The sequence below is a fragment of the Panthera tigris genome, chromosome F2 (assembly GCF_018350195.1).
Source record: "Panthera tigris isolate Pti1 chromosome F2, P.tigris_Pti1_mat1.1, whole genome shotgun sequence".
Classification (NCBI taxonomy): Eukaryota; Metazoa; Chordata; class Mammalia; order Carnivora; family Felidae; genus Panthera; species Panthera tigris.
The window spans coordinates 20,134,295-20,156,794 of record NC_056676.1 but is presented as its reverse complement, the minus strand read 5'-3'; the positions used below and the strand labels follow the sequence as shown (position 1 = coordinate 20,156,794).

The window sequence follows — 22,500 nt, the reverse complement described above, 5'->3', positions numbered from 1 at the left end:
ACTGGTTTATGGAATTATTTGGAATTATTCTGTCAGCAAAAGTGTGACCTTTTTAGCAGCTGATAACAGTACTTTAATAGAAACGCTGTTTTTGAATGAATTTTTACTTTTCTATTGATCTGTATTCTTTTTTTAATATATATATATTTAATGTTTATTTATTTATTTTGAGAGAGAGGGAGCACAAGCAGGGGAGGGGCAGAGAGAGAGGGAGAGGGAGAATCTCAAGCAGTTTCTGCCCTGTCAGTGCAGAGCTCAGCGTGGGGTTTGATCTCACAAACCATGAGATCATGCCCTGAGCCAAAATCAAGAATCAGACGCTTAACTGACTGAGCCACTCAGATGCCCCGATCTACATTCTTTATGGATGATTAATATTCTTAATGGATGATGATTAATGTTGATTTCAACACCGATGCTTATAATGCTGCTTGCATCCAGGTTGCAACTATAGGAATGTGCTGATACAGAAGTCAGAGTCTGAGCATTAAGAACCTGAAAGCTTTAAGGACAGAGATTAGAGGCAAGGAGTCAGTATGTAAGAAAGTGGCAACCCTGTTAGGTAGGATTAGAAGCCTCTACTTGCTTTGCTAAGAAAGGGTTGACAGGGGACTGAGAGATTGCGCCTGAGGAATTACATAAGCAGGAAGCCCAAGGCCTTAACTAGAATTTGAGTTCTACTCTCTACATTTGCTTTCTGCTCTCTGCAGCATGGCAACCTCAGATGAGTTCAATGACAGACTCTCAATTCTACATAGCTCAAGGTCTGCTTCTCCAAGGTCTGCTTCTCCTGTGTCTGTTTCTAACACACATTTCCTTTATCTGAATGGTTATAGCATTCATAGTCTATACCACATGATCTAACACTTAATTGTATACATTCGTGCATTCCTTGGAGATTGTTTCTTATATTTTTAGCTCCTTTACAACTAGGTAAGTTCTTGAAGGCAGTGATCAAACATAAGTGTCTTCGGTGGCCCTCATGATTAACTATTGTAAGGGCCAGCTAAGAGGCTCAATATATTCTGAAATTCTTGCAGAAAAATATTCGAATGCCATTAGCAATTTAAAATACATTTCACATGAGGTAAGGATGGTTTTCTGTAAGAAAAATGTGTCTATTTTGGTCCACAAAGCATGTTGAGAGAGTCTGTGTTATTTTCTTATTATACTTATGAGTTATTGATTTATTTTTTATTTCTTGATTTATGGTAAAATGCACATTATAGCAGAACTAACAAATATTTGAATAAAATTCTAGTCAGGTTGCTAATTATAATGTTCATTATCATACTAGTATAATTATTGGGTAGATTTCTCATTTATAACATAGAAAGGGAGGACTCCTGTGCTTTCTTAGTTTGTCCAACTTCCTATTGCTTTACAGTTGTTGAAGGTAAAAAATTTTCCCTGGAGAATTTTATTACCATGAACTTCTACTTTGCTAATTTGTTCTCACTCATAATACAAAGGCCATAAATGCTATTCACATTTCCCAATTTTTTAGGTGGAGTGGATTCCTCCTTTGTGCCATTGCAATGTTTCTTGTGATATTCCCAATGTTTACTTTTCCAAAAAAGCTTCCTCCTCGACACAAGAAAAAGAAAAAGAAAAAATTTTCTGCTGATGTTGTTAGTGATGATGACGTTATGAAGGAGAAATCAAACAATAGTGAACAAGTGGACAAAAAAGTTTCTTCTATGGGATTTGGAAAGAATGTCAGAGGTAAAGTATATCTTTTGAGAAAATATGTGTGCCGTTATTTTATTTTATCTTATTTTTATCTGTGTGTGTTTATTTATTTATTTATTCATTCATTTATTTATTTAGTGCATGGTATTTTAGATCAGTGCTACTCAAACTGTGGTCCAAGGCCAGTGCTACCGACCAACTGCTACTGGCTTGTGATAAGTACTGAAAGTTTGAGTAAGTGCTGAGAAACGTTTAAAGATATTTGACAATAACTTTATGCCTGTTGAATCTAATAAAGATAATAAACTTAGTTTGCATTTTGTATGGTAAACATTTTATTTTCTTATAGTTCCTCTTTAATATATTTTGCAAAAGTATCAGTATATGACAGCCTGGAAACATCAATTCAAAAATAGTTCTTCATCACAGATTGTTTGAGAAGCACTGATATAGACCCTAAAGATACAGATATTTACGTATGTCATTTACTGTAAGTAGAGATGTCTGATTTTTAAAATACTGCATTGTATGATGAATGGTTTTTTTCCAGAGGAATGTGGGTTTGGTGATGTGTGGCCTGATCCTTACCTAAAAGTAAAATATAATACTGGGTAGCAATCTCATTTAACAGTGGCTCTGTCAGATGCTTGTAAGTGGCCATAGAATGGGCCTCTAAACATCAGTGTAAAAACATCCAGAAAGTTTCAGAGATGTGTATGGGTCTATTTTTTCATTTTTATTTGTCTTAAAATTAAAGACTAGATTAGGCAATCTCAAACCCAAACAAATTAATTTTAACCAGGCAATATTTGTTCAGTGTTCAGTCTATCTGTTGAGTGACAGTAAGTCCCTCTAAGTCAAGAAAACTATAATACCACATTCCCATTGATTTCAGCCTTTTAATCCCTGAGTTGATTTTTTTTTTTTTCTTCTTGAAATTATGAAGCATAGGATTTACCAAGTGCTTACATCAGTCAAGATTGTTTTAGGTAAAATTTACCTAGGCACATTATCCTCTCACTTTGATTATATACACACTAAAGTCAAAGAGGAACTTTTTAGGCCTAGAAGGAAGTTACTAATATATTACGGAATAGTCCCTGCAGTCAAAGAAAAATAATAGTTAGATCGGACTTTTTTTAAGACCATATTTTTGCAAAACAAGTGAAGTCACATTTCTTTGAAAATGGTCCTTCCCAGTTAAGTTTTAGACCTGCCTCCTCTACTCCCCTTCCCCCTGCAATTATTTTGTGACAGTGTATACTTTTGGAACTGCAAAAATTACTCTCCTCTAATACCATCAAGGATTCTTTGGATGCTAGTGTGGCCTGAGCTCTTATCATGTGGGCCAACCCATCATTTTCATGGGTGTATTATGGATACTGTTGGCTATTACCAAGGAGTAATTTTTTTTTATAACTTGATAGAGAGCAAGACTGATATTAAAGAATTTACAACACAAGAATAGACAGAGTCTTTTTAAAAAAATATTTATTTATTTGAGAGAGAGAGAGAGAGAGAGAGCATTTGAACAGGGGAATGGCAGAGAGAGAGGGATGGAGAGAATCCCAAGCAGGCTCCATGCTGTCAGCACTGAGCCCCCAGGGCTTGATCTTACAAAACTGTGAGATCATGACATGAGCCAAAATCGAGTTGGACACTTGATTGACTGAGCCACCCAGGTGCCCCAACTTAGAGTCTTAATTTATAAAGAATATAAAGTAGAGTCAAAGGGAAAATAAAGACATAGGTAAGCTAAGATTGTATATTTTATAGCTTAGGGGTAGATGCTTAAATGTGAAATATATGCTGTCTTGGATAGTAGAGAAAAGGAAGAGAAGACTGATATCAAACACCAACAACAGATATGACTGGAGAGGGGGATGGCGTTCCTTTGGAGGATGCAGTGTAGGCAATGATGTTCATGTCCCATCTCCCTCTGGGACCTTACCGTCTTTGTGGTGGAGGCCTATTGGCTGCTGGTACCTTCCTGAAGGTCTGCAGGTCTTTCTTGCCTGAGGATTTTCTTTGTGGGCTGGGAAACCTCTTGGCTCCTACTTGAGTCGGGTATCAAGTGCCAGGGAATTAACACTCTCCCACTCTCCACACAGCAGCCTCCCCCCCGCCCCCCACCAATGTTTATTTATGTTTGAGAGGGTGGGGGAGGGGCAGAGAGAGGGGACAGAGGATCTGAAGCAGGCTCCGCACTGACAGCAGAGAGCATGATGTCGGGCTTCAACTCACGAATCACAAGATCATGACCAGAGTCCACGTCGGGCACTTAACTGACTAAGCCACCCAGGTCTCCCCCTCCCCATGGCAGTCTTAACCACTGGCTGATGAACACCCCAGCTTCCCTACTTGATGGGTGAGACAGTTCTGAGGTATATTTCTACATCCCTTGTAGAATCATTTTTACTTTCACTTGTGCTGGGTTCTCTAATTGTATCTGGACTGGGACTTCAGGAAGCACTTTGTCCTTTTAGAAAGGAATTCTGTTTTAATGGGAGTATGAAGTGCAAATATTTTGCTGAAAATGGTTCACATGATGTTAATGATGTAGGAATCATGTTTAATAGAATATTTACGATTAATTCCTATTTATCTTGTACTTAGTGATTTTCTCCAGAATATGTAATACCTATCACCTATAGGAAATGACAGTCTAATATTTAATCTGCTTTCAAAAGGACAAATTACATCTCTGGGAGTCATTCCACTGTGGACACAGTTTGTGTTACGAAAGGGAGATCCCTCATTGAGGCCTTGAATTAAAGAATGGTTGCTAAGATTTCATTTTGAGTTAAGTCTGAGTGTGATTCTCAGATTCTTTTTTCCCTTGTCCAGCTTTCTGCAGGAGGGCTCCTTCAGGTCTTTAAAAAAATTTTTTTTTAATGTTTATTTATTTTTGAGAGAGAGAGACAGAATGTGAGCAGGTGAGGGGCAGAGAGAGAGAGGGAGACACAGAATCCGAAGCAGGCTTCAGGCTGGTCTGGATGCAGGTCTGGAACCCATGAACTGTGAGATCATGACCTGAGCGAGGTTGGGCACTTAACCAACTGAGCCACCCAGGTGCTCCATCCTTTAGGTCTTATTTCATATTTGTTTTTTTTTTAATTTTATTTATTTATTTTGAGAGAGAGAGAGACAGAGAGAGCGAGCAGGGGAGGGACAGAGAGAGAAGGAGAGGGAGAATCTCAGGCAGGCTCGACACTGTCAGCTTGGAGCCCTATGCGGGGCTCAAACTCACAAACCATGAGTTGAGCTGAAACCAAGAGTTGGATGCTTAACCAACTGAGCCACCCAGATGCCCCCAAAGTTTAAAATTTTATTTGAGAGAGAGAGAGAGAGAGAGAGAGCACGAGCGGGGGAGAGGAGCAGAGAGGGAGAAAGAGAGAGAGAGAGACAGAGAGACAGAGAGACAGAGAGACTTTTAAGCTGTTCCATGTTTAGTGCAGAGCCCGATCTCACAACTCTGAGATCATGACCTGAGCCCAAATCAAGAGTCAGACACTCAACTGACTGAGCCACCCAGGTGCCCCTTTACTTAATATTTGAAATTTGGATACCAGTGTTTGCTTCTTCAAAGAGGAGGTGACAAGATACCCAAGTTAATAACTTATACTTCCTTAAAAAAAATGATTTGAACCATACAAATCCACTCTCTGCCTCCACATTTTAATGATAGACATTGGGGAAATCTGACTCAGTGTTTCTAGATTCTTGTTATAAATTATGCAGGAATAAGACTGTTTTAAAACACCACAAAGGAGAAAGTAGAATTTTTAGTGTGTCTGCATCACCTTTCCATAAAGAGATTAACATTGATTGCATCAAAATCTTACCAATAAAAATAAACACTTAAAATTCTTAACTAGATCAATTTTCCTGAGGTTTGAGGTCCAGCATTTTGGTGTCTTCCAAATTTAGCTGGATATCTTCCTAAATAGAAAACTTTTGGTTACAGTTAATCATAAGAAAAAATGTTTTACTTTTGTGTCCACTTTTAATCTTTTAACTGCTTAGCATTATTAATTAGCGTAAAATATAACAGATTCTTCTCTTCCAGACTTTTGTCTGTGGTAGATTGCAATATGTTTATAATCCTAACTAAATAAAATAGTTATTCTGAAATGATGAACTGATTTAAAACAGCTACTGGAGGTTATGGGATTTTTATCACTGAAGGATTGTGTTGGCATCACTTAATTCAATGACTAGTCACTCTGTCGAAGTGCTGTATGCCATGCTGCGGCGGAGATAAAGAGGAGTGAGCCATGGTTTGCCCTTAGGGCGCTTGTAGTCCATGGAGGGAGACAGGATGAGTACAGATGGAAAGACCAGAAAGGAGGGCTGACACGATGGTGTGAACTTCAATGGCAGGCAAGGGAACATCTGTTTGAGGGGTCAGGAATGGTTTCATGGAGGAGGTGGGATTGGTGGAGAACCCCGGCAGGCTGGGAGGGTTTCGGTAGGTGGAGGTTGGATGGTTCCAGTCAGAGACAGCAAAGGCAAGGTCAGACTGTGTAGATGTGTTTGAGAATGCGGAGCAAGTGTACTGTGGTTGGTTGTACGTGGAGATACCTGCGAGATGAGGCTGGGCAGGGAAGGCATGGCCACATTGTGTTGTAGAGAGCTTGAGTTCTAGTAACTTAAAAAAAATTTTTTTTAAATGTTTATTTATTTTTGAGAAAGGGAGACACCGAGTGCGAGTGGGGGAGAGTCAGAGAGAGAGGGAGACACAGAATCCAAAGTGGGCTCCAGGCTCTGAGCTGTCTGCACAGAGCCTGATGTGGGGCTTGAACCCGTGAACGGTGAGATCAGAACTGAGCTGAAGTTGGATGCTTAACCGGCTGAGCCACTCAAGTGCCCCAAGTTCTAGTAACTTTTAATGGAATCTGTCCCTAGGGGGCAGTGGGGAGGTTTGAGCAGACATTTGACGGCACTCCATTTGGTAGATTAGGGAGGGAAAGGGGTAGAATGGGAGGAGGGGCCCAGGTGGAAAGCTATGGCAGAGTCCCAGGGAAAGGCGATGATAGTTTTGAGTAGCAAACAAGGAAAGGACAGTAGCCTGCCAAACTAGTCCCCCTACTTCTATCCCTGTTCCCTCTTGGTTGCTTTCAACTCTGCAGCCAGAAGGATGCCTCTCCTCTGCCAGCTTCTGTGGTCTCCTATCTCACTCGCAGAAAAGTCTCCTCCCTCTATGACCTACCAGGGTTAGTATCTGGTCCCTGCTTATCTGTTTAACCCCATCTCCCTCCTACAGGCCCATTTGTTTATTCCACTTCAGCCACATTGGGCTCCTCACTGGTCCTCAAACTTGCCGGGCATATTCTCACCTCACGGCCTTTGCATTTGACATTCTTGTACTGGGTATGCTCTTCCCCAGAAGTCCTCACTTCCTGCAGGATATTACTCAAAGTGTCCCTTCTCAGTGAGACCTTGCTTGGTCACCCTTTTTACAAATCTCCACCTTCCTCTCCAAAGCTTCTTATCTCCTGCCCTCCTCTATTTTTCTCCTTAGTACTCATCACTATTTAACATATTATATATTTTACTTATTTATCTATCTTATTTGTTGTCTCCACAGTGAGAAAGTAGGCCCCACGAAGGCAAGGATATTTTGTCCTCCAGGTACCTTGATGAATTTATACCACTTAGTAGATAGTCAATATTTGATGACTGAATTATTGAGTGATGAGAAGGGAAAGAGAGGTTGTGTCTATAGGATGTGGTAACTGATATGAGGATAATGGGGATGAAGGGGTCAAAGCTGGTTTCAGGATTTCAACCTCAGATATGGGGAGAGGAGCTGGCTGAGAGGAGCAGAGGAATAAATCCCAAATCTGAGTTGCCCAAGAACATCGAGAACTATTGCATGTGGCCCTTTGCTACATGTTTTAAAACTAGTATAGTATGGAATATGTTGGGGTCAATCCTTGACTCAGCAAAGAGGGATCACCAAAGCCTGGTCTATGCTATGTTAGCCCTCTTGCATCCTGCCTTTGTTCCTTTGCTGAATTACAGGTTAGTTTTATGTTTGGAGCTTTTATTGAAAGCTGTTGCTTTTGTTTTTTGTTTTGTTTTGTTTTGTTTTGAAAGCCATTGCTTTTGAATTCCCCATATTTGCCATAGGTGCATTGCCTGCTGCCCTTTATATAAAACCCTGTGTAGTGAAAACAGTGGTTCTCAAACTTAGGCTCTCTAGGAAGCACCACAAGGGCTTATTAAAACCCAGAGGGCTGGGTCCTGGCTCAGAGCATTAGAGTCAGGAGGCCTGGGGTATGGCCTGAGAATTTGCATTTGTAACAGCTTCTCAGGTGATGCTGATGCTGGTAGTCCAGGGATCACACTGTGAGAATCACTAGTCTACAACAGAGTGAGGAAAAGCAATTAGATTTTTTCTGCAAACGATGATTGTACAACTTTTTGTTTTGGTGGCCGGGAAGAAGAGTCAAATTTGAAGCCCAGCAAGGATCTTATAGACATATTTAATTCCTTTTTTTCTGGTTTTGATGTTCTGCTGTATTTATGTCTTCTCTATCTCTGGTTCCTTGTTTCATTTCTCTTTTGCGTTTATTTTGTTGTACATATGTCATCTTGTGGTAAGCCAGACCTTTAGAGTTAGAGCTTAGGAGGTAAATGGTAACAGGCCTAACAAAGAATTCCTGAAAAAGAAAGCACTTTCTTTACATTCAGTGCAAATTAACTGTGGGATTACTCATCAGAGTAGTATCTACTTAGAAAGTTATATATAAAAATACTCATTGATGCTGGATTTAAACAAGCACAACAGTACTGTGGCCAGTAACCACTAATGATGTATCTTGGGCCTTGACAGCTGCTGTTTCTGTCCACTGTTTGTACGTAAATGGCCGTGGAGCTTCACATGCTGGCCCAGAGGGGATTCTGATATGCAAAGTCACCTAGATCCTTCTACTCTTTTTTTTTTTTTTTTTTTTTTTGGCAAGCAGGGAATGCCATTTGCCAGAGTGTTTTGGAGGGGAAGGGAAAACTGCAATATTTTCAGGGAGACTTATGATTAGGGAACACAGTGGGGGTCATTAGTTTCAAAGAAGATGAGCAGGAAATAGGGACGCTTGGGTTCTATGTTGGCCGTGTTACACAGGAGAACAACTCCCTCCCAGCCCTGCTCTCTTTCTTGCTTGCTTGCTTGCTTTCTTGCTTTCCTGCTTTCTTGCTTTCTGTCTTTCACAAATATCTTTATTGACCAATTACTATAGAATGAAGAACTAGGAGGTAGAAAGGAAAATAGACATAATACAATAGAAGTCTTTAAATGGAGGTATGTACATTCTAAGGAAAGTTGAAGGAGCAGGAGGAAGGAATTCCTAAGTCAGCTGCCTGAGTCAGGGAAGACTTGTTCTGGAAGAGGACATATTGTTGCATCCTTTTAAAATTGCAGTTTTTTGTTTGTTCAGTTGGTTTTTTTTAGAATATAAGAGCAATACATACCCATAGTAGAAAATTTAGAAAGTGCATAAAGTTATAAAGAATAAAATGAAAGTGTGTTCCAATATCATTCCTGAACATAAATGCTTACATTATTTTTATAATAAAATAGTATATTTTGAAACTAGATAGATGTGGTGGTTGAACACCATTGTAAATGTACCAAATACTACTGAATTGTTTACTTTAAAATAGTTAATTATGTTATGTGAATTTTACATCAATAAATTGTTTCTGAAAAGATATTTATTTTATTTGAATTTAGACATGGGCTGTAAACTTTAGATATATCTTTGTTTTTTCCACAAGAAGACATATTATGCCCAAAAATATCTATGTCAGAAAAATTACAAAAAGCATTAACAAGGGTCAGTATGTTTGTTTGGTATTTGATGTTTATCATTTATATCTGGGATTAATGTTAATTTCCAGGTAATAGAATTCAGTCGACAACTTCATAGTATTTCATAGTATTCATCTGTTTTATTTATTTATTTATTTATTTATTTATTTATTTATTTAATTGTGAGCATAGAATGTATTGTTGAATCACTATGTTGTACATCTGGAGTAGATTCCTTAGTGCCCCTTACCCATGTAGCCCATCCCCCCTCCCACAATCCCTCCCGTAACCCTCAGTTTGTTCTCCATATTTATGAGTCTCTTCTGTTCTGTCCGCCTCCCTGTTTTTATATTGTTTTTGTTTCCCTTCCCTTATGTTCATCGGTTTTGTCTCTTAAAGTCCTCCTATGAGTGAAGTCATATGATTTTTGTCTTTCTCTGACTGACTAATTTCACTTAGTGTAATACCCTCCAGTTCCATCCACGTAGTTGCAAATGGCAAGATTTCCTTCTTTTTGATTGCCGAATAATACTCCATTGTTTGTGTGTGTGTGTGTGTGTGTGTGTGTGTGTGTGTGTGTGTATACACACCACATCTGCTTTATCCATTCATCCATCGATGGACATTTGGGCTCTTTCCATACTTTGGCTATTGTTGCTAGTGCTGCTATAAACATGGGGGTGCATATGTCCCTTCAAAACAGCACACCTGTATCCCATGGATAAATGCCTAGTAGTGCAATTGCTGGGCTATAGGGTAGTTCTATTTTTAGTTTTTTGAGGAACCTCCATACTGTTTTCCAGAGTGGCTGCACCAGTTTGCATTCCCATCATCCATTTTATATAATAATAAAACCACTCCCCTCATCCTATCCCCAGTTTAAATTAAAAAAAAAAAACAGGTGTCAAAAGAACAAAATTGAAATCTATGTCTACCTAATAAAGGTCCTTAGAAGAACGTAACAGAGAAAAGCTGATGTGGAAGTAGAATGTCAGCAGACAAAAACAGACACCATGACATATCATAGGGAAGGAATGTTCCCGCAACCAAAAAAGATCAGAAAATAAATAGAAGGATTAAAAATATATTGAAACAAATTAGCATATAGATATTATCATTCATAATTGTGACTTTGAATCTTAAAGAAAATGTCAAATTATGCTATAGATTTTCCAGTAATACCAGTTAATTCATAGAAAAAAATGTCTACAGCTTTGTTGCTTTAAGAGGCAAATGCCCAGTTATCTGAAAAATTCAAGCATACCAAACACCTCTTTCCCAGATATGCTGGATGAATGAATACTGTATATTTCCTCCTTCTTCTCTTGTTAGCATTTTATTGTTTTCTTTAATGGAATCTTTAGTTTATAATTTGATCTAAATTCTTTTAGGTTTCTTTAGCTCTCAAAAGCCATACTTTGAAAAGGACTATTTGGTCCTTCACATTTTTCTGTGGTTTTGGTAAGTCTACCACTATATGGATCAACGTTTATCTTATACTTTCTTAAAAACTAGCTCACTCCTCAGGAGGAAATTAGGCATCTTTGGAATAGACTTTATTTTCTTACAAGTATGTGGATATTGTTTTAGTACAAATTGTTGCTATGATCTTATAATGAATGTTAATAAACACATTCCAAATATGTTTTTGAGGACCTACTAAATGCCAGATATATGCTAGGAGATGAAGCTATACAGATGTACCAAAGTCCTACTTTTGTAGCATTTACACTCTCTTGAAACAGGTAAACACACACAGCTATGGAAGACTTGATGAGTAGCAGTATGAATGGCATGCTGTGGGAGCACAGAGGAGGAGCACTTGTCTGTCCGGAGGGGCTGTCTCTTATAGACTAGATGGATGAACTTGACATTTGCTGAGCAGACTGGTGAGGGATACAGTTAATAGTAGAGACAAGAAAGACCATGGCCCTGTAGGGAGCTTATGGTGGGCAATCACAGTACTTCAGAACTGGAAGGGTGGAGAGCAACCCTGTCTTAAGGGTCTTGCAAGTGAGGTCAAGTTCATGGCAGCCAAGCCTTCTTATTTTCTTGGTCATTCTCTCTGTTAGTATATCTTTTTCAAATTTATCATTATGTAAGAAAGTCTGTTTCAGTAGTTTAAGACAAAAAGGCATGATGTGTGCTTTCAGTTTGTAAAGGACAGAAGCAAGTTCATGCCCCCTAAGATAGTGGGGTTCTAGTGTAAGGCTCTCTCAAGGGCCCCTGGCAGTTCTGGGAATGTGGTCCCTGCTTCCGGACCCACAGCCACTCTGCATACTCAACTGCAGGTTGAGGCTCAGTTCCTTTTCCTTACTTATGTTCTCACTCAAATCTTCATACTCACTGCCTAGTTCACTCTCTGTCTCAGGTGCCAACACTAAGGGGCGTGAAATAAAGGGCTTGGCCAGCATGTGGTTCACATGGGGTGTCCCAGGCCTGTTGGCTGCAGGGCTACCTTCCAGAAGCACCTTTGAGTCCAGCCTCTTTGCCTGGCCCAATAGGCTGGTTTTGGGATATCAGGTCACATGCTACAAACCTTGCTACATCAGCGTAAAGAACCACTGAAAAGGGGTCTTTCAGCATGGTAGTGCCCCACAGACCTATCTCCAGAATGGGATCCATTTCACACCAGACTAAATGTATTCCCAGTGAGTTTCTCCCTCTGCCCACTTTAAAAGATGCCTGCCACCTTTCGGTTCCTATGAAACTCAGGCTCACTTAAAGCTTTACTCTTCAAAAACAAAAAACAAAACAAACAAAAAAAAACCCCACTTTATTCTAAGTAGATACTTCAAGTTGTAGGCTTATTTTATGATTGAGCACAAAATACTCACACATATTGGGGCACACTTGCCTGATGGTCAAAAACTTACACAGATATCAGCACCTGCTGCCTCATTTTATGCTGTGAGCTGTGAGGCCTCGGAGAACAAGAAGCTATTGCCTCTGCCCTTAATCAGCTTCCACAGGAACCCAGCCACACCACACATCTCAGATTTTCTGAAACAAGGTAATTGGGGGACTCCATCAAATTTATTGTAGCGGAGCACCATTACGATCACCATGCAACTCAACACACGGTCCAGGTGCACATGCCGGCTGGTTGCCTGCGCTACTGTGGATGTGCACGTGGGAACAAGCAAAGGATTTTCCAATGACAGTAACAGGGTTGTTTTTTTTAAAGTTCTTATTTAAATTCCAGCTAGCCAACAGACAATGCAATATTAGTTTTCAGGTGTCCAACCCAGTGATTCAACATTTACATACAACATCTGGTGCTCATGACAAGCGCACTCCTTAAGTAACACTTCTGCTAAAAGTGATTTCTATGTATAGCTTATATTACATGCTATTGAATTCTGGTGCTTTGTATTGAATTTTATTCCTCCTTTACTAGTGTTTAAGGCATTTCCGGTTTTAGTGTCACCTTGCCCTTACAATAGAATTTGTAACATTTTGTAACATTAAACAATAAAAAAATGAGAATCACTATCATGACCTCATCTCTCCTTCATCAGGCTTTTTACTGCATTTTGAATTTTTAAAAATTTTATTTATTTATGCACTCATTCATTTATTTTTTAAGAGAAAAGGAAAGAGAAAGCACACACGTGCATGTGGGCAAGAGGCAGGGAGGGGTAGACGGAGGGGGAGTGGAGAGAGACAGAGAGAGAGAATCTAAAGCAGGCTCCATGCCTACTTCTGAGCCCGATGCAGGGCTCTACCTCATAGTGAGATCATGACCTGAGTGGAAATCAAGAGTTCAATGCTTAACCGATTGAGTCACCCAGGCGCCCCCTACTGCTGCATTTAATTTTACGATGACAGTTATAAACGACACTAATAAACTTATCTAAAATATATAGTACAGCATAAAAATCAGGTATTTGACAGCATATGTATGGATTTAGCTTATGTTTTTAAACTTCATGTTTTTTAAACTATTTTAAATTTATGTAAAAGCCACAGAAGTAGCACATGCAGCTGTACTCCAGTTCTCCAATTGTCAATGGTTTGGACCCATCTGAGAAGTTGCAGACATGATGCTCTGCTGTCCTGTACTACTTCAGTGTGTGATTTCTAGATACAAGGACACCCTCCTACATGACCACTGGGCAGCCATCAAAATCAGGAAATGAACATTGATCCAGTGCTACCACCTTGACCACAAGCTCTGTTTGAACTTTGTCTGTTATTTCAACAATGCCCTTTATAAATGTCCAAATCCAATTCACAGATCACATGTTGTATTTAGTTATGGTGTATTTTAGCCTTCCTCAATCTGGATCAGTTTCTTATATATCTTTATCTTTTATGACCTTGATCTTTTTAAAAAGTACAAGCTGATAACTTTATAGAATGACCCTCAATTTGGGTTTGATAGGCATACAACTGAGATGATGCTGTGCTCAGTGTCTTAAAACAGAAGGTATATAATGCTAATTCCTAGTGAACTTTTATCTCTTGGGTAAGATTGTAGCTACCAGATTTCTCTAAAGTTAATAAATATATTGCAGTTATAAGTCAATAAGTAATTTGTAAATATTTTGTGGGGAGGTACTTTGAAACTATGCAAATCCAGTTGAGTCTCATTCGTGGTAGTTATATTTCATAAAATAACATGAACATAGAGTCAGGGAATACGGAAGCATCGCTCTAGGGGAAATACAGGGGTGGATTCCTGTCACAACATAATTGTCAACCAGTCAGTACATAACCTTGGTTTATGTGTGTTTCTGTTCAAAGACACCTTGTTTAATATAAAGTAAAACCTTGGTTTGGATGCAGAATTCATTCCGGAAACATGCTTGTAATCCAAAGCACTTGTATATCAAAGTGAATTTCCCCACAAGAAATAATGGAAACTCAGATGATTCGTTCCACAACCCAAAAATATTCATGTAAAAATGATGACAATACTGTAATATAACACAAAATAATAAGTAAAGAAAAATAAACAAATTAACCTGCACTTACCCTTGGGAGACAAGACAGAGGAGGGTTATTGTGTAGGATGACTTTCATTACCAATAACAGAATCCCTGCTATCTACTGGTTCAATGGAATCTTTTTCTTTTTATGCAACTTTAACAAGAAACCTATTCAATGACACTTGCTTTTGCCTCCTTTTGAGGATTTCACAGAAATGTGACATTGCATTGACGATCACCCACAATCCTGCAGTGAACAAATGAGAGAGAGGGAGAAAGAGGGAGAGAAAGAGAAGAACCATTGGCTCAGTTGTGATCATGTGACATTTGGCATATTGCAAGACATCGCTCGTTTATCAAGTTAAAGTTTATTAAAAATCTTTGCTCGTCTTGCGGAACACTCATAGAACAAGTTACTCGCAATCCAAAGTTTTACTGTATGTTGTTGATTCATTAACACTGAGCCCCCGTGGCCAACAGCATTATGACTTATGTCTGAAGGATGTGTATCTAACACATGTATTTTCTCCATAAGGCACATGAAAGCCTCTTAGGAACACTAGACAGCACTTCAGCACTATGCTTGGAGGCCATTTGAAAAAGGGAGATCACCAAAGGCACAAAAATGCTAAAAATGTGACAATATCTTGTGAAAAGGACACTTGTTTGCAGCATGAAAGCTGACCCGAGAAGGCAAAGTGAGAGGCCTCATGCAGCCTTAGCCAAGAATGCGTGTGTCCTGCAACTCTGTGCATGTCCTTGAATGAGACCCCCCCACCCCATCACTGGCGAGTACTGATTTGGGAGTTACAAATAAATTGTAGTGAGTGGGTGAATTTGCAAATACTAAATTTATGAATAATGAGGACTGTGTCTTATTTCTATTAAACTTTCACTTACCACTTTTAGCATCCATTGACCTCAAATTGCTTCAAGTTTGCCTGTTGAGGATCCTTCAAACTGTCTTTGGTATCCTTCTGGCAAGTCTCCATCATTCTTTGAGCACTTTGCTTTCTTGTTTAACAAGATTTTCCAGGCTCATGTTGTATTTTCTCTGCCTCACCTCTGAAGTTAGACATTTCTCCAAGGAGCTTTGGTTCCTTTTAGTGGAAGATGGCCTTTAAAAACCAAGCACTGGTGCTAGATGGGCTCATTGCTCCTAGGGTGTTATACTATTTCTAAACCCTGTAGAAGAGAGAATTAGGAAATATGTGTATGTACACACATACACAAATCTATCATCTATCATCTTTATCTGTCCATCTATTGTCTATCATCTTATCTATCATCTATCTATCTATCTATCTATCTATCTATCTATCTATCTATCCATCCCATGAATTCACACCATTACCTTCAGTTCCAACCTGATATGTAACTATCCCCTGTCCATTTTGTAACTCCCTTCTCTGGCCATTAGAAACTGATTGCAATTAGTCTCAATGTACTTACTTAACCCACTCTTCCTATATTTAAACAAATTCCCTGTCCCAGTGGCAAAAGACACAACCATGGATATCTGGTCCCCCTGCTCCTGTGGGGCATGTATGCTGAAGGTTTAGCTCTAATAAACAGAAGGAGGAACATGGAAGAAAGGAGGAAGCTAACTTGAAGTTGTTGAAAGTCAACTTTTACTAAATCCTTCTTCAATAACACTTTTTTTCTTTAATGAAAGAGAAGACAGAAATGTCACACATATTTTTTTTAAAGTTTATTTATTTTGAAAGAGAGAGACTGAGCAAGCAGGGAAAGGGCAGAGAGAGAAGGAGAGAGAGAGAGAATTCCAAGGAGGCTCCATGCTGTCAGCGCAGAACCCGATGCGGGCCTCAAACTCATGAACCATGAGATCATGACCCGAGCAGAAATCAAGAGTCTGATGCTTAGCCGACTGAGTCGCCCAGGCGCCCCAACATCGCATACATTTTTAGTTAGCTTTGAAATTAGTGGGCTATTTTATCATACCAAATGAGTATAAAAGAAAATTCAGTTTTCTATAACTAGTATCTTAAAACATTCATGTGATGCATATGTTATCTTCTTGGATTAAAAAATGTACAATTTCACCAGATGTTTTAGATTAAACACATTGCCTTTTAATATACCAAATAAATTTAGTTTGCATCTCCAAATGTTGATAGAAAATCTTCTTAAAAAAAAAGAAAATCTTAATTTTCTAATTTAAAAATTTTAGATATAGCCTTTTTATTTGCATATTTATAAGAGAATATTAGGTCATTTTATGAAGTAGTGTAATTATTTTTTTCTGGTGTGTTTATCCATGTTAAAAAGTGAAGAATGCATCTTAAATTTTATTTTAAAATGTTCATTGAAACTTTAAACAATTAACTTAAGATATAGAACATTAAAATTAATTTGCATTTTAAAATGATAATAGCAGATAGTCTTGACTTCCTAAGTTTTAAATTCTAGTGAATAGCCTATGAATTATAACTTTAGTAACAAGTTTTGCTTAATTTTTTGAAATGATTTTATTATGTTGTAGAATAAGGAGATAACTGTTCTCATAACTGAGATGCTGCACATGTCAGAAACAATACAGCTTCTCTTTTCCATGATACATTCCAAGATATGTAAATAAAGATCACATACATGTGAGTTAATTCACATTATAAACATGCAAAAATACAAAAGTATATGCACAAGCATCTCCTTTATTCCTCTTTCCCAATCTTATTCCTACTTACAGAATTTCTTGGTGTTGTATATATTGGGAAGTATATATTCAACCACATATAAATGCATTGTTTTGGTTTGTGTGATTTTTACTTAGATATTATTTATATATATATATATACATATAAATATATGTATATATATTTACATACACATGTATATGTATATTTCTGCAGCAGTTTGTTTTCTTCATTAATAAAAATACTTCTTGGAGTTCCTTTTATGCCAGTACATCTAGCCCTACATCATTTTTTAACTACTACATAGTATTTCATTATTTGGCTGTGCCATAACTTATTTAAACATTTTCCAGTGGTGGACATTTAGTTTTTTTCCTTAAATTTTTGCTATTACTAATAATGCTGCAGTGAAGACACCTGGACATACATTTTAGAGCATATACATGGCAAGTTGTATGAAATAAACGCCAAGACTTGAGGATGAGACTACTGTCTCTCCCTTGAGAGGCACCTGGGCAGGTGCTGAGCCCCCACCTCTGGGCTGTCCTTTGGAGATCATTTCTCTTCCTTCCCCAGTCCAGAGGTCCCTTGGAGTATCTGACCTGGTGACCTGTCCCTTAAGCCCCTTTAGCTGCATCATTTCCTGTTTCATAATGAGGCTGGAAGATCAGATGTCCAAAGTCATGTACCAGTTCCCCTGCTGTGGGTGTCTGCAGTGCCGGGTCAGGAACATGACAACTCAGAAGTTCATTTTCTCGGGGAAGTGCCTGGTGAATGAAGGGGAAACTGTAATGTAGGACTGTATTGTAGGTACTTTGCACATGTAGTATATTTTTGGGTCTTAACAAAGAATAACATTGTTTTAATTAATAAAAATGTAAATGATTTGTTTTAAACAGTTTTTAAAACAGAAGTCCTAGGTTGGATACCTCCTATAAGGTTATTTGTGTATGGATATGTTTTTTGCTACTTTATCAAATTTCTTTATCCTAGTTGAAAAATTAAAAAAAAGAACACCCAAATCTGTTTAATAAAGGGGCTGGTTTCTAATCAGTCATCAAGTTTTTCTTTTATTCTCTATTCAATAGTCTCGAAAATTGCTGAATGGCTATTTCCAGTTCATTTCAAAAACAATTCAATTTTATTTTACTTTCCATCCCTTATTTATAACATTCATTTGTCATTTTTGTCATTTTGTAGACCTACCAAGAGCAGCTGTCAGGATCTTAAGCAACATGACATTCCTTTTTGTGAGTTTGTCATACACAGCTGAGAGTGCCATTGTAACTGCTTTCATTACCTTCATTCCCAAGTTCATCGAGTCACAGTTTGGTATCCCAGCTTCCAATGCCAGCATCTACACTGGTAAGGCACTGCCTTTAGAGCTCCTTGAAAACATGATCATTTTTGACCACTAAACTAAAATGCAATGAGTTGAAGAGAAAGTTCATTCTAACATCAAAGTGTTTAATAAGTTAATTAACGGCTACCTGCCTCCCCCCCGCCCCAGACTCCACCCCCATTTTAGGAGGAAGGGGTCCTTGACTGTTTTCTCATTGACTCAGATTGTGTTACCGTGTGACGTCTTTACCGACTGTATTTTGGAAAGGGATAACTTTGCATAATTATGTTTTTAGTGGTTCTCAGTTAAAAAGAATGTAACAGGCAGTGGCTTTCAAATTTAAATATGAATATATCTTTTTATGGGTTGACGTGAGTTAAATTTTGAAAAATTAATGAAAACATTTTTTGAATGGATAATATGAAAAGTAGATCAGGTCCATGGTACCAGGATATCCTCTTGATGAATATAAATGGATCTTGATCGAATTACTGGAGATACTTGAACTTATAAAGGAAATCTATGAATTTTGTTTTAGAAGATGTTTTATGTCTGGGAAAATGATTTTTGGAGGCTATGATACGTGTACCCATTGTACATAGTACTCAGGTCTTTTTTCATAGTATATTAGGCGCTCAGAAATATGGGGACATTAACTCTCAGATATGGGGGGAATTTTCAGTGCATTATATCATAATATTTTGGATATTTCCTTAGTGGTTTCAACGATGGTCAAATGACTATATCTTTCTAAGGCTCAATTTGTTATTAAAATATTACTTAAACAGTTTAGTGGAGACTTATGATACCTTTTCTGATGACTTTGGCTCCCACTTTATCCTCCATGTCCGGATTCAAACTTGGCAAGTTAGAATTATCTGGAAGTTAACAGGCAAAATTATATGATTGTAGAAAGAGAGTTTGGCTTGAAATATTTAGGTGATCACTTTGTTTTCTTATTTCATTTTCCACATGAAAAGACCTACATACTGGGTGGTGGGGCCCTGGTAGCAAATATTTTTGTAAAGGGTATACTGCTTTGGACCATTGTAATTGTCACCCCAAAATATTTTTTCCCCATTTGTTTTTCAAAATATGTTTTCCTTACATATTTACTTATACATGTATAAAATAGAATTTACAGATCAAAACCTGAATGATGCATTTCTAATTTAATTTTTACACTAATCCTTTGAGCAACAATTCTTGGTCAGGGAAACAAGTGTTGTCTCGTTGCTAGATCTGACGCCACACAGCTGATAAATGCAGAGTAGTCTCAAGCATTTCCCTAAGTTTCAGTATTAGAAGGTGTTACTGGCACGGAGATTCACAGTCAAATAAATTGGGGACCTGCTGAGTTGAACAATGTATTACAGTTGTTTGCCACAGGACTCTTCATTACCCTTAATATGCCAATCTGTGTGGTGAAACTCCCAGATGAAGGCTCAAGGGTACTGTCTTTCCCAAATACATTTGACTATGAAATCCAACTTTTTAATGGCATCTCTCCCATGAACAGTTTTCTTCAGGACCCACATCGAGAAACACTGCTATTCTATCCTATGTACCCCTGTCCCAGCCAGACTAGGGGAACAAAGCTGTCTGGATCATCCCATTTCCATCCAGAGGTGCCATTTTGACCCCTATAGTTATAGGGGCATTAGTACAGTGCTGAGCCAGGTAGGAATTGATACATATTGAATCATATTGGCTATCTGTTGGACACTGCTGGAGGCATAGGCTAGACATAAAACTACTTGTGGAAAAATAAAGGTTTCAGTTGGACCTGGGGTGTTTCACTACGGAATCCCACAGCGGTGTGGTCAATGCTGTAGTCACTGAACATGGCACCCTCAGTGAAGGACAGTGCAGGATTAGATAAAGCTAGCTCACAGAATTAGTTCGTCTCCTGTTCTAACATCAGGATTAAAAAAGCAACATCACCCAGTGACAATTCCATTCTGGTTTTGTCATCAGTAGTTTTTGTTTTGTTTTGCTTTGTTTTAATAATCATTGTGAATGCAATTTATATTATGTTTAATAGTCTCCTGTGTTCTGATAAAAGGCTTTTTATTCCCAGCTCATATTCTTTTTCCTTCCTTTCCAGATAGATAACAAATAATAATAGTCAAAAGGTATTCAGATTAATTAAGAGTGGAAGATTGCTTGTCATATAACAATAAGATGAACAAGGATGATAATCCTTTATAAAGCTTACCTTGATTTTTTGAATTTTTGTTAATTGAACCCTTCTTCTTACCCTCTGAGCAGAGATTTATATTTTTAAAGAACTTATTTAATTTAATTTAATCTTTTATTCTCTTTATATGCATGTAAGTGACATGGAGAATTAAGAAATGTATCTGAACAAGAATGTTAAAAATAGTTGTAATCTCATCTGACAAGATTTTCAAGCTAAGGTTCTCTTTAAAAAAAAAAATATTTAAGAGGATTATTTGGGTAAATACTTTGGCCTTTCCAGAGCCATTTGCTTGTGTTGTGTTATATGGTAGAGATGAAGTTCCATACATGTATCTGTCTCCTATAGTCCTTGAGTACCAGCTCTGTGCACAGCACTGTGCCATGTGTATGTATGGCTGGGATGTGGGGGGTGGAGGGGGAGGTAGGGTATGGTGGCGTGTCTATAAAGACTCAAACCAGAGCCATAAGATATGTATAGAGCTGCCTGTATTTGTATCTACACAATGGCAGTGAATCCGGGTTCATGTTTCATTCTTCTCGTTTGTGGTCTTTCTGCTAACCCATTTAGGGTCACATTTGTTGATTCAAATGAACTATTATGAGGTTGCTGTTTTAGGAAAGGCTGAAAGAAGGGAAAGAGCCCTGAAGGAGGAGGTAGAGCAGCTTTGAATCCTGCCGCTGCTGGTTATTAGCTGTGTTACTTTTGGCAAATCGCTTTGCTTCCTACACTTCAGCTGAAACTGAGGTTTACCTGTATAATGAAGACAATAGCTCCCCTGTTTCTAGGTGTCCATGTTGTGAGGATTCAATGAAGTGGTGACTAGTGATTTGTGCTGAATCTTCCCTAACTTCAAATGGGCACAATATAAATTGAAAAATACAACTTAATCATATATTATTATTATTTTTAAAAAATTTTTTTAACGTTTATTTATTTTTGAGACAGAGAGAAACAGAGCATGAATGGGGGAGGGGCAGAGAGAGAGGGAGACACAGAATCGGAAGCAGGCTCCAGGCTCTGAGCCATCAGCCCAGAGCCCGACGCAAGGCTCAAACTCACGGACCGTGAGATCGTGACCTGAGCTGAAGTCGGACGCTTAACCGACTGAGCCACCCAAGCACCCAACTTAATCATATATTATAAGGAGAAAATTAATATTGATGATGTTGACAGTAGCACCTTCCATTTGAGGTCATGCAGCTTGAACAGGTCTGAGAATGACAGCTCTATACTAATCATGGTGATAATAAAACGACTACTGACATTTACTGAATGTTTACTAAGCAGGAGACACTATTTAAACTTTTTCATATGGACATTACTTAATCCCTGTAACCAGTGCCTGTGTAGTAGGTGTTCTTGATTATATCCATTTTCCAGTTGAGGAAACGTCTAGGGAAATTTAAATAACTTGCTTAAAGACATGCAAATAATTAGAGCCAGGAGGCTAGTGTGTTGGAGTATATAACTATCCATATGTGATTTTTATTGAAATATTATAATAGACCTATGCTATTTTATCACTTCTAGGCAGTTGTTTTTTAAATTTTTTTTTTTTTTTTATTTCAGAGAAATTGTATTCTAAGATTCAACTTCTTCCCTTTCTATAGCAGCCTTTGTCACTGAGCCATGGTCAACAACATTCATTTTCAGAGCATCGGTGTCCTTTAGCATCACCTTTGCTTTTCTGGGGTCCTGCCCTTTTGTGTGCAGAATTATAAAGGGTTAGACACTTGGTCTTTGCAAGAGAAATGGCCATGGAGAACTCTATTTTGCTTTTCATTGGAGAATAGTCAAAATACTTATTTCTTTGGTAAGGGGATTAGGATGGGGTGTGATTTTTTTTTTTTTTAATGTCC

General features: G+C 38.2%; 1 protein-coding gene across 4 annotated transcripts in view; it reads left to right on the top strand.

The window, feature by feature from the left end:
• SLCO5A1 (solute carrier organic anion transporter family member 5A1) overlaps positions 1–22,500 on the top strand; it is a 307,342-nt gene that overhangs the window by 225,649 nt on the left and 59,193 nt on the right. For 3 of the 4 annotated variants that reach the window (XR_006213026.1, XR_006213025.1, XM_042973270.1), the window contains exons 6-7: positions 1,508–1,725; positions 18,297–18,461. Coding sequence is in view for 1 of the 4 variants with exons in the window: in XM_042973270.1 (XP_042829204.1) it covers positions 1,508–1,725; positions 18,297–18,461 (383 nt within the window). In the remaining 3 variants the exon portion in view is untranslated. The remainder of the gene's footprint in view (positions 1–1,507; positions 1,726–18,296; positions 18,462–22,500) is intronic. The other variant, XR_006213027.1, reaches the window with a different exon arrangement.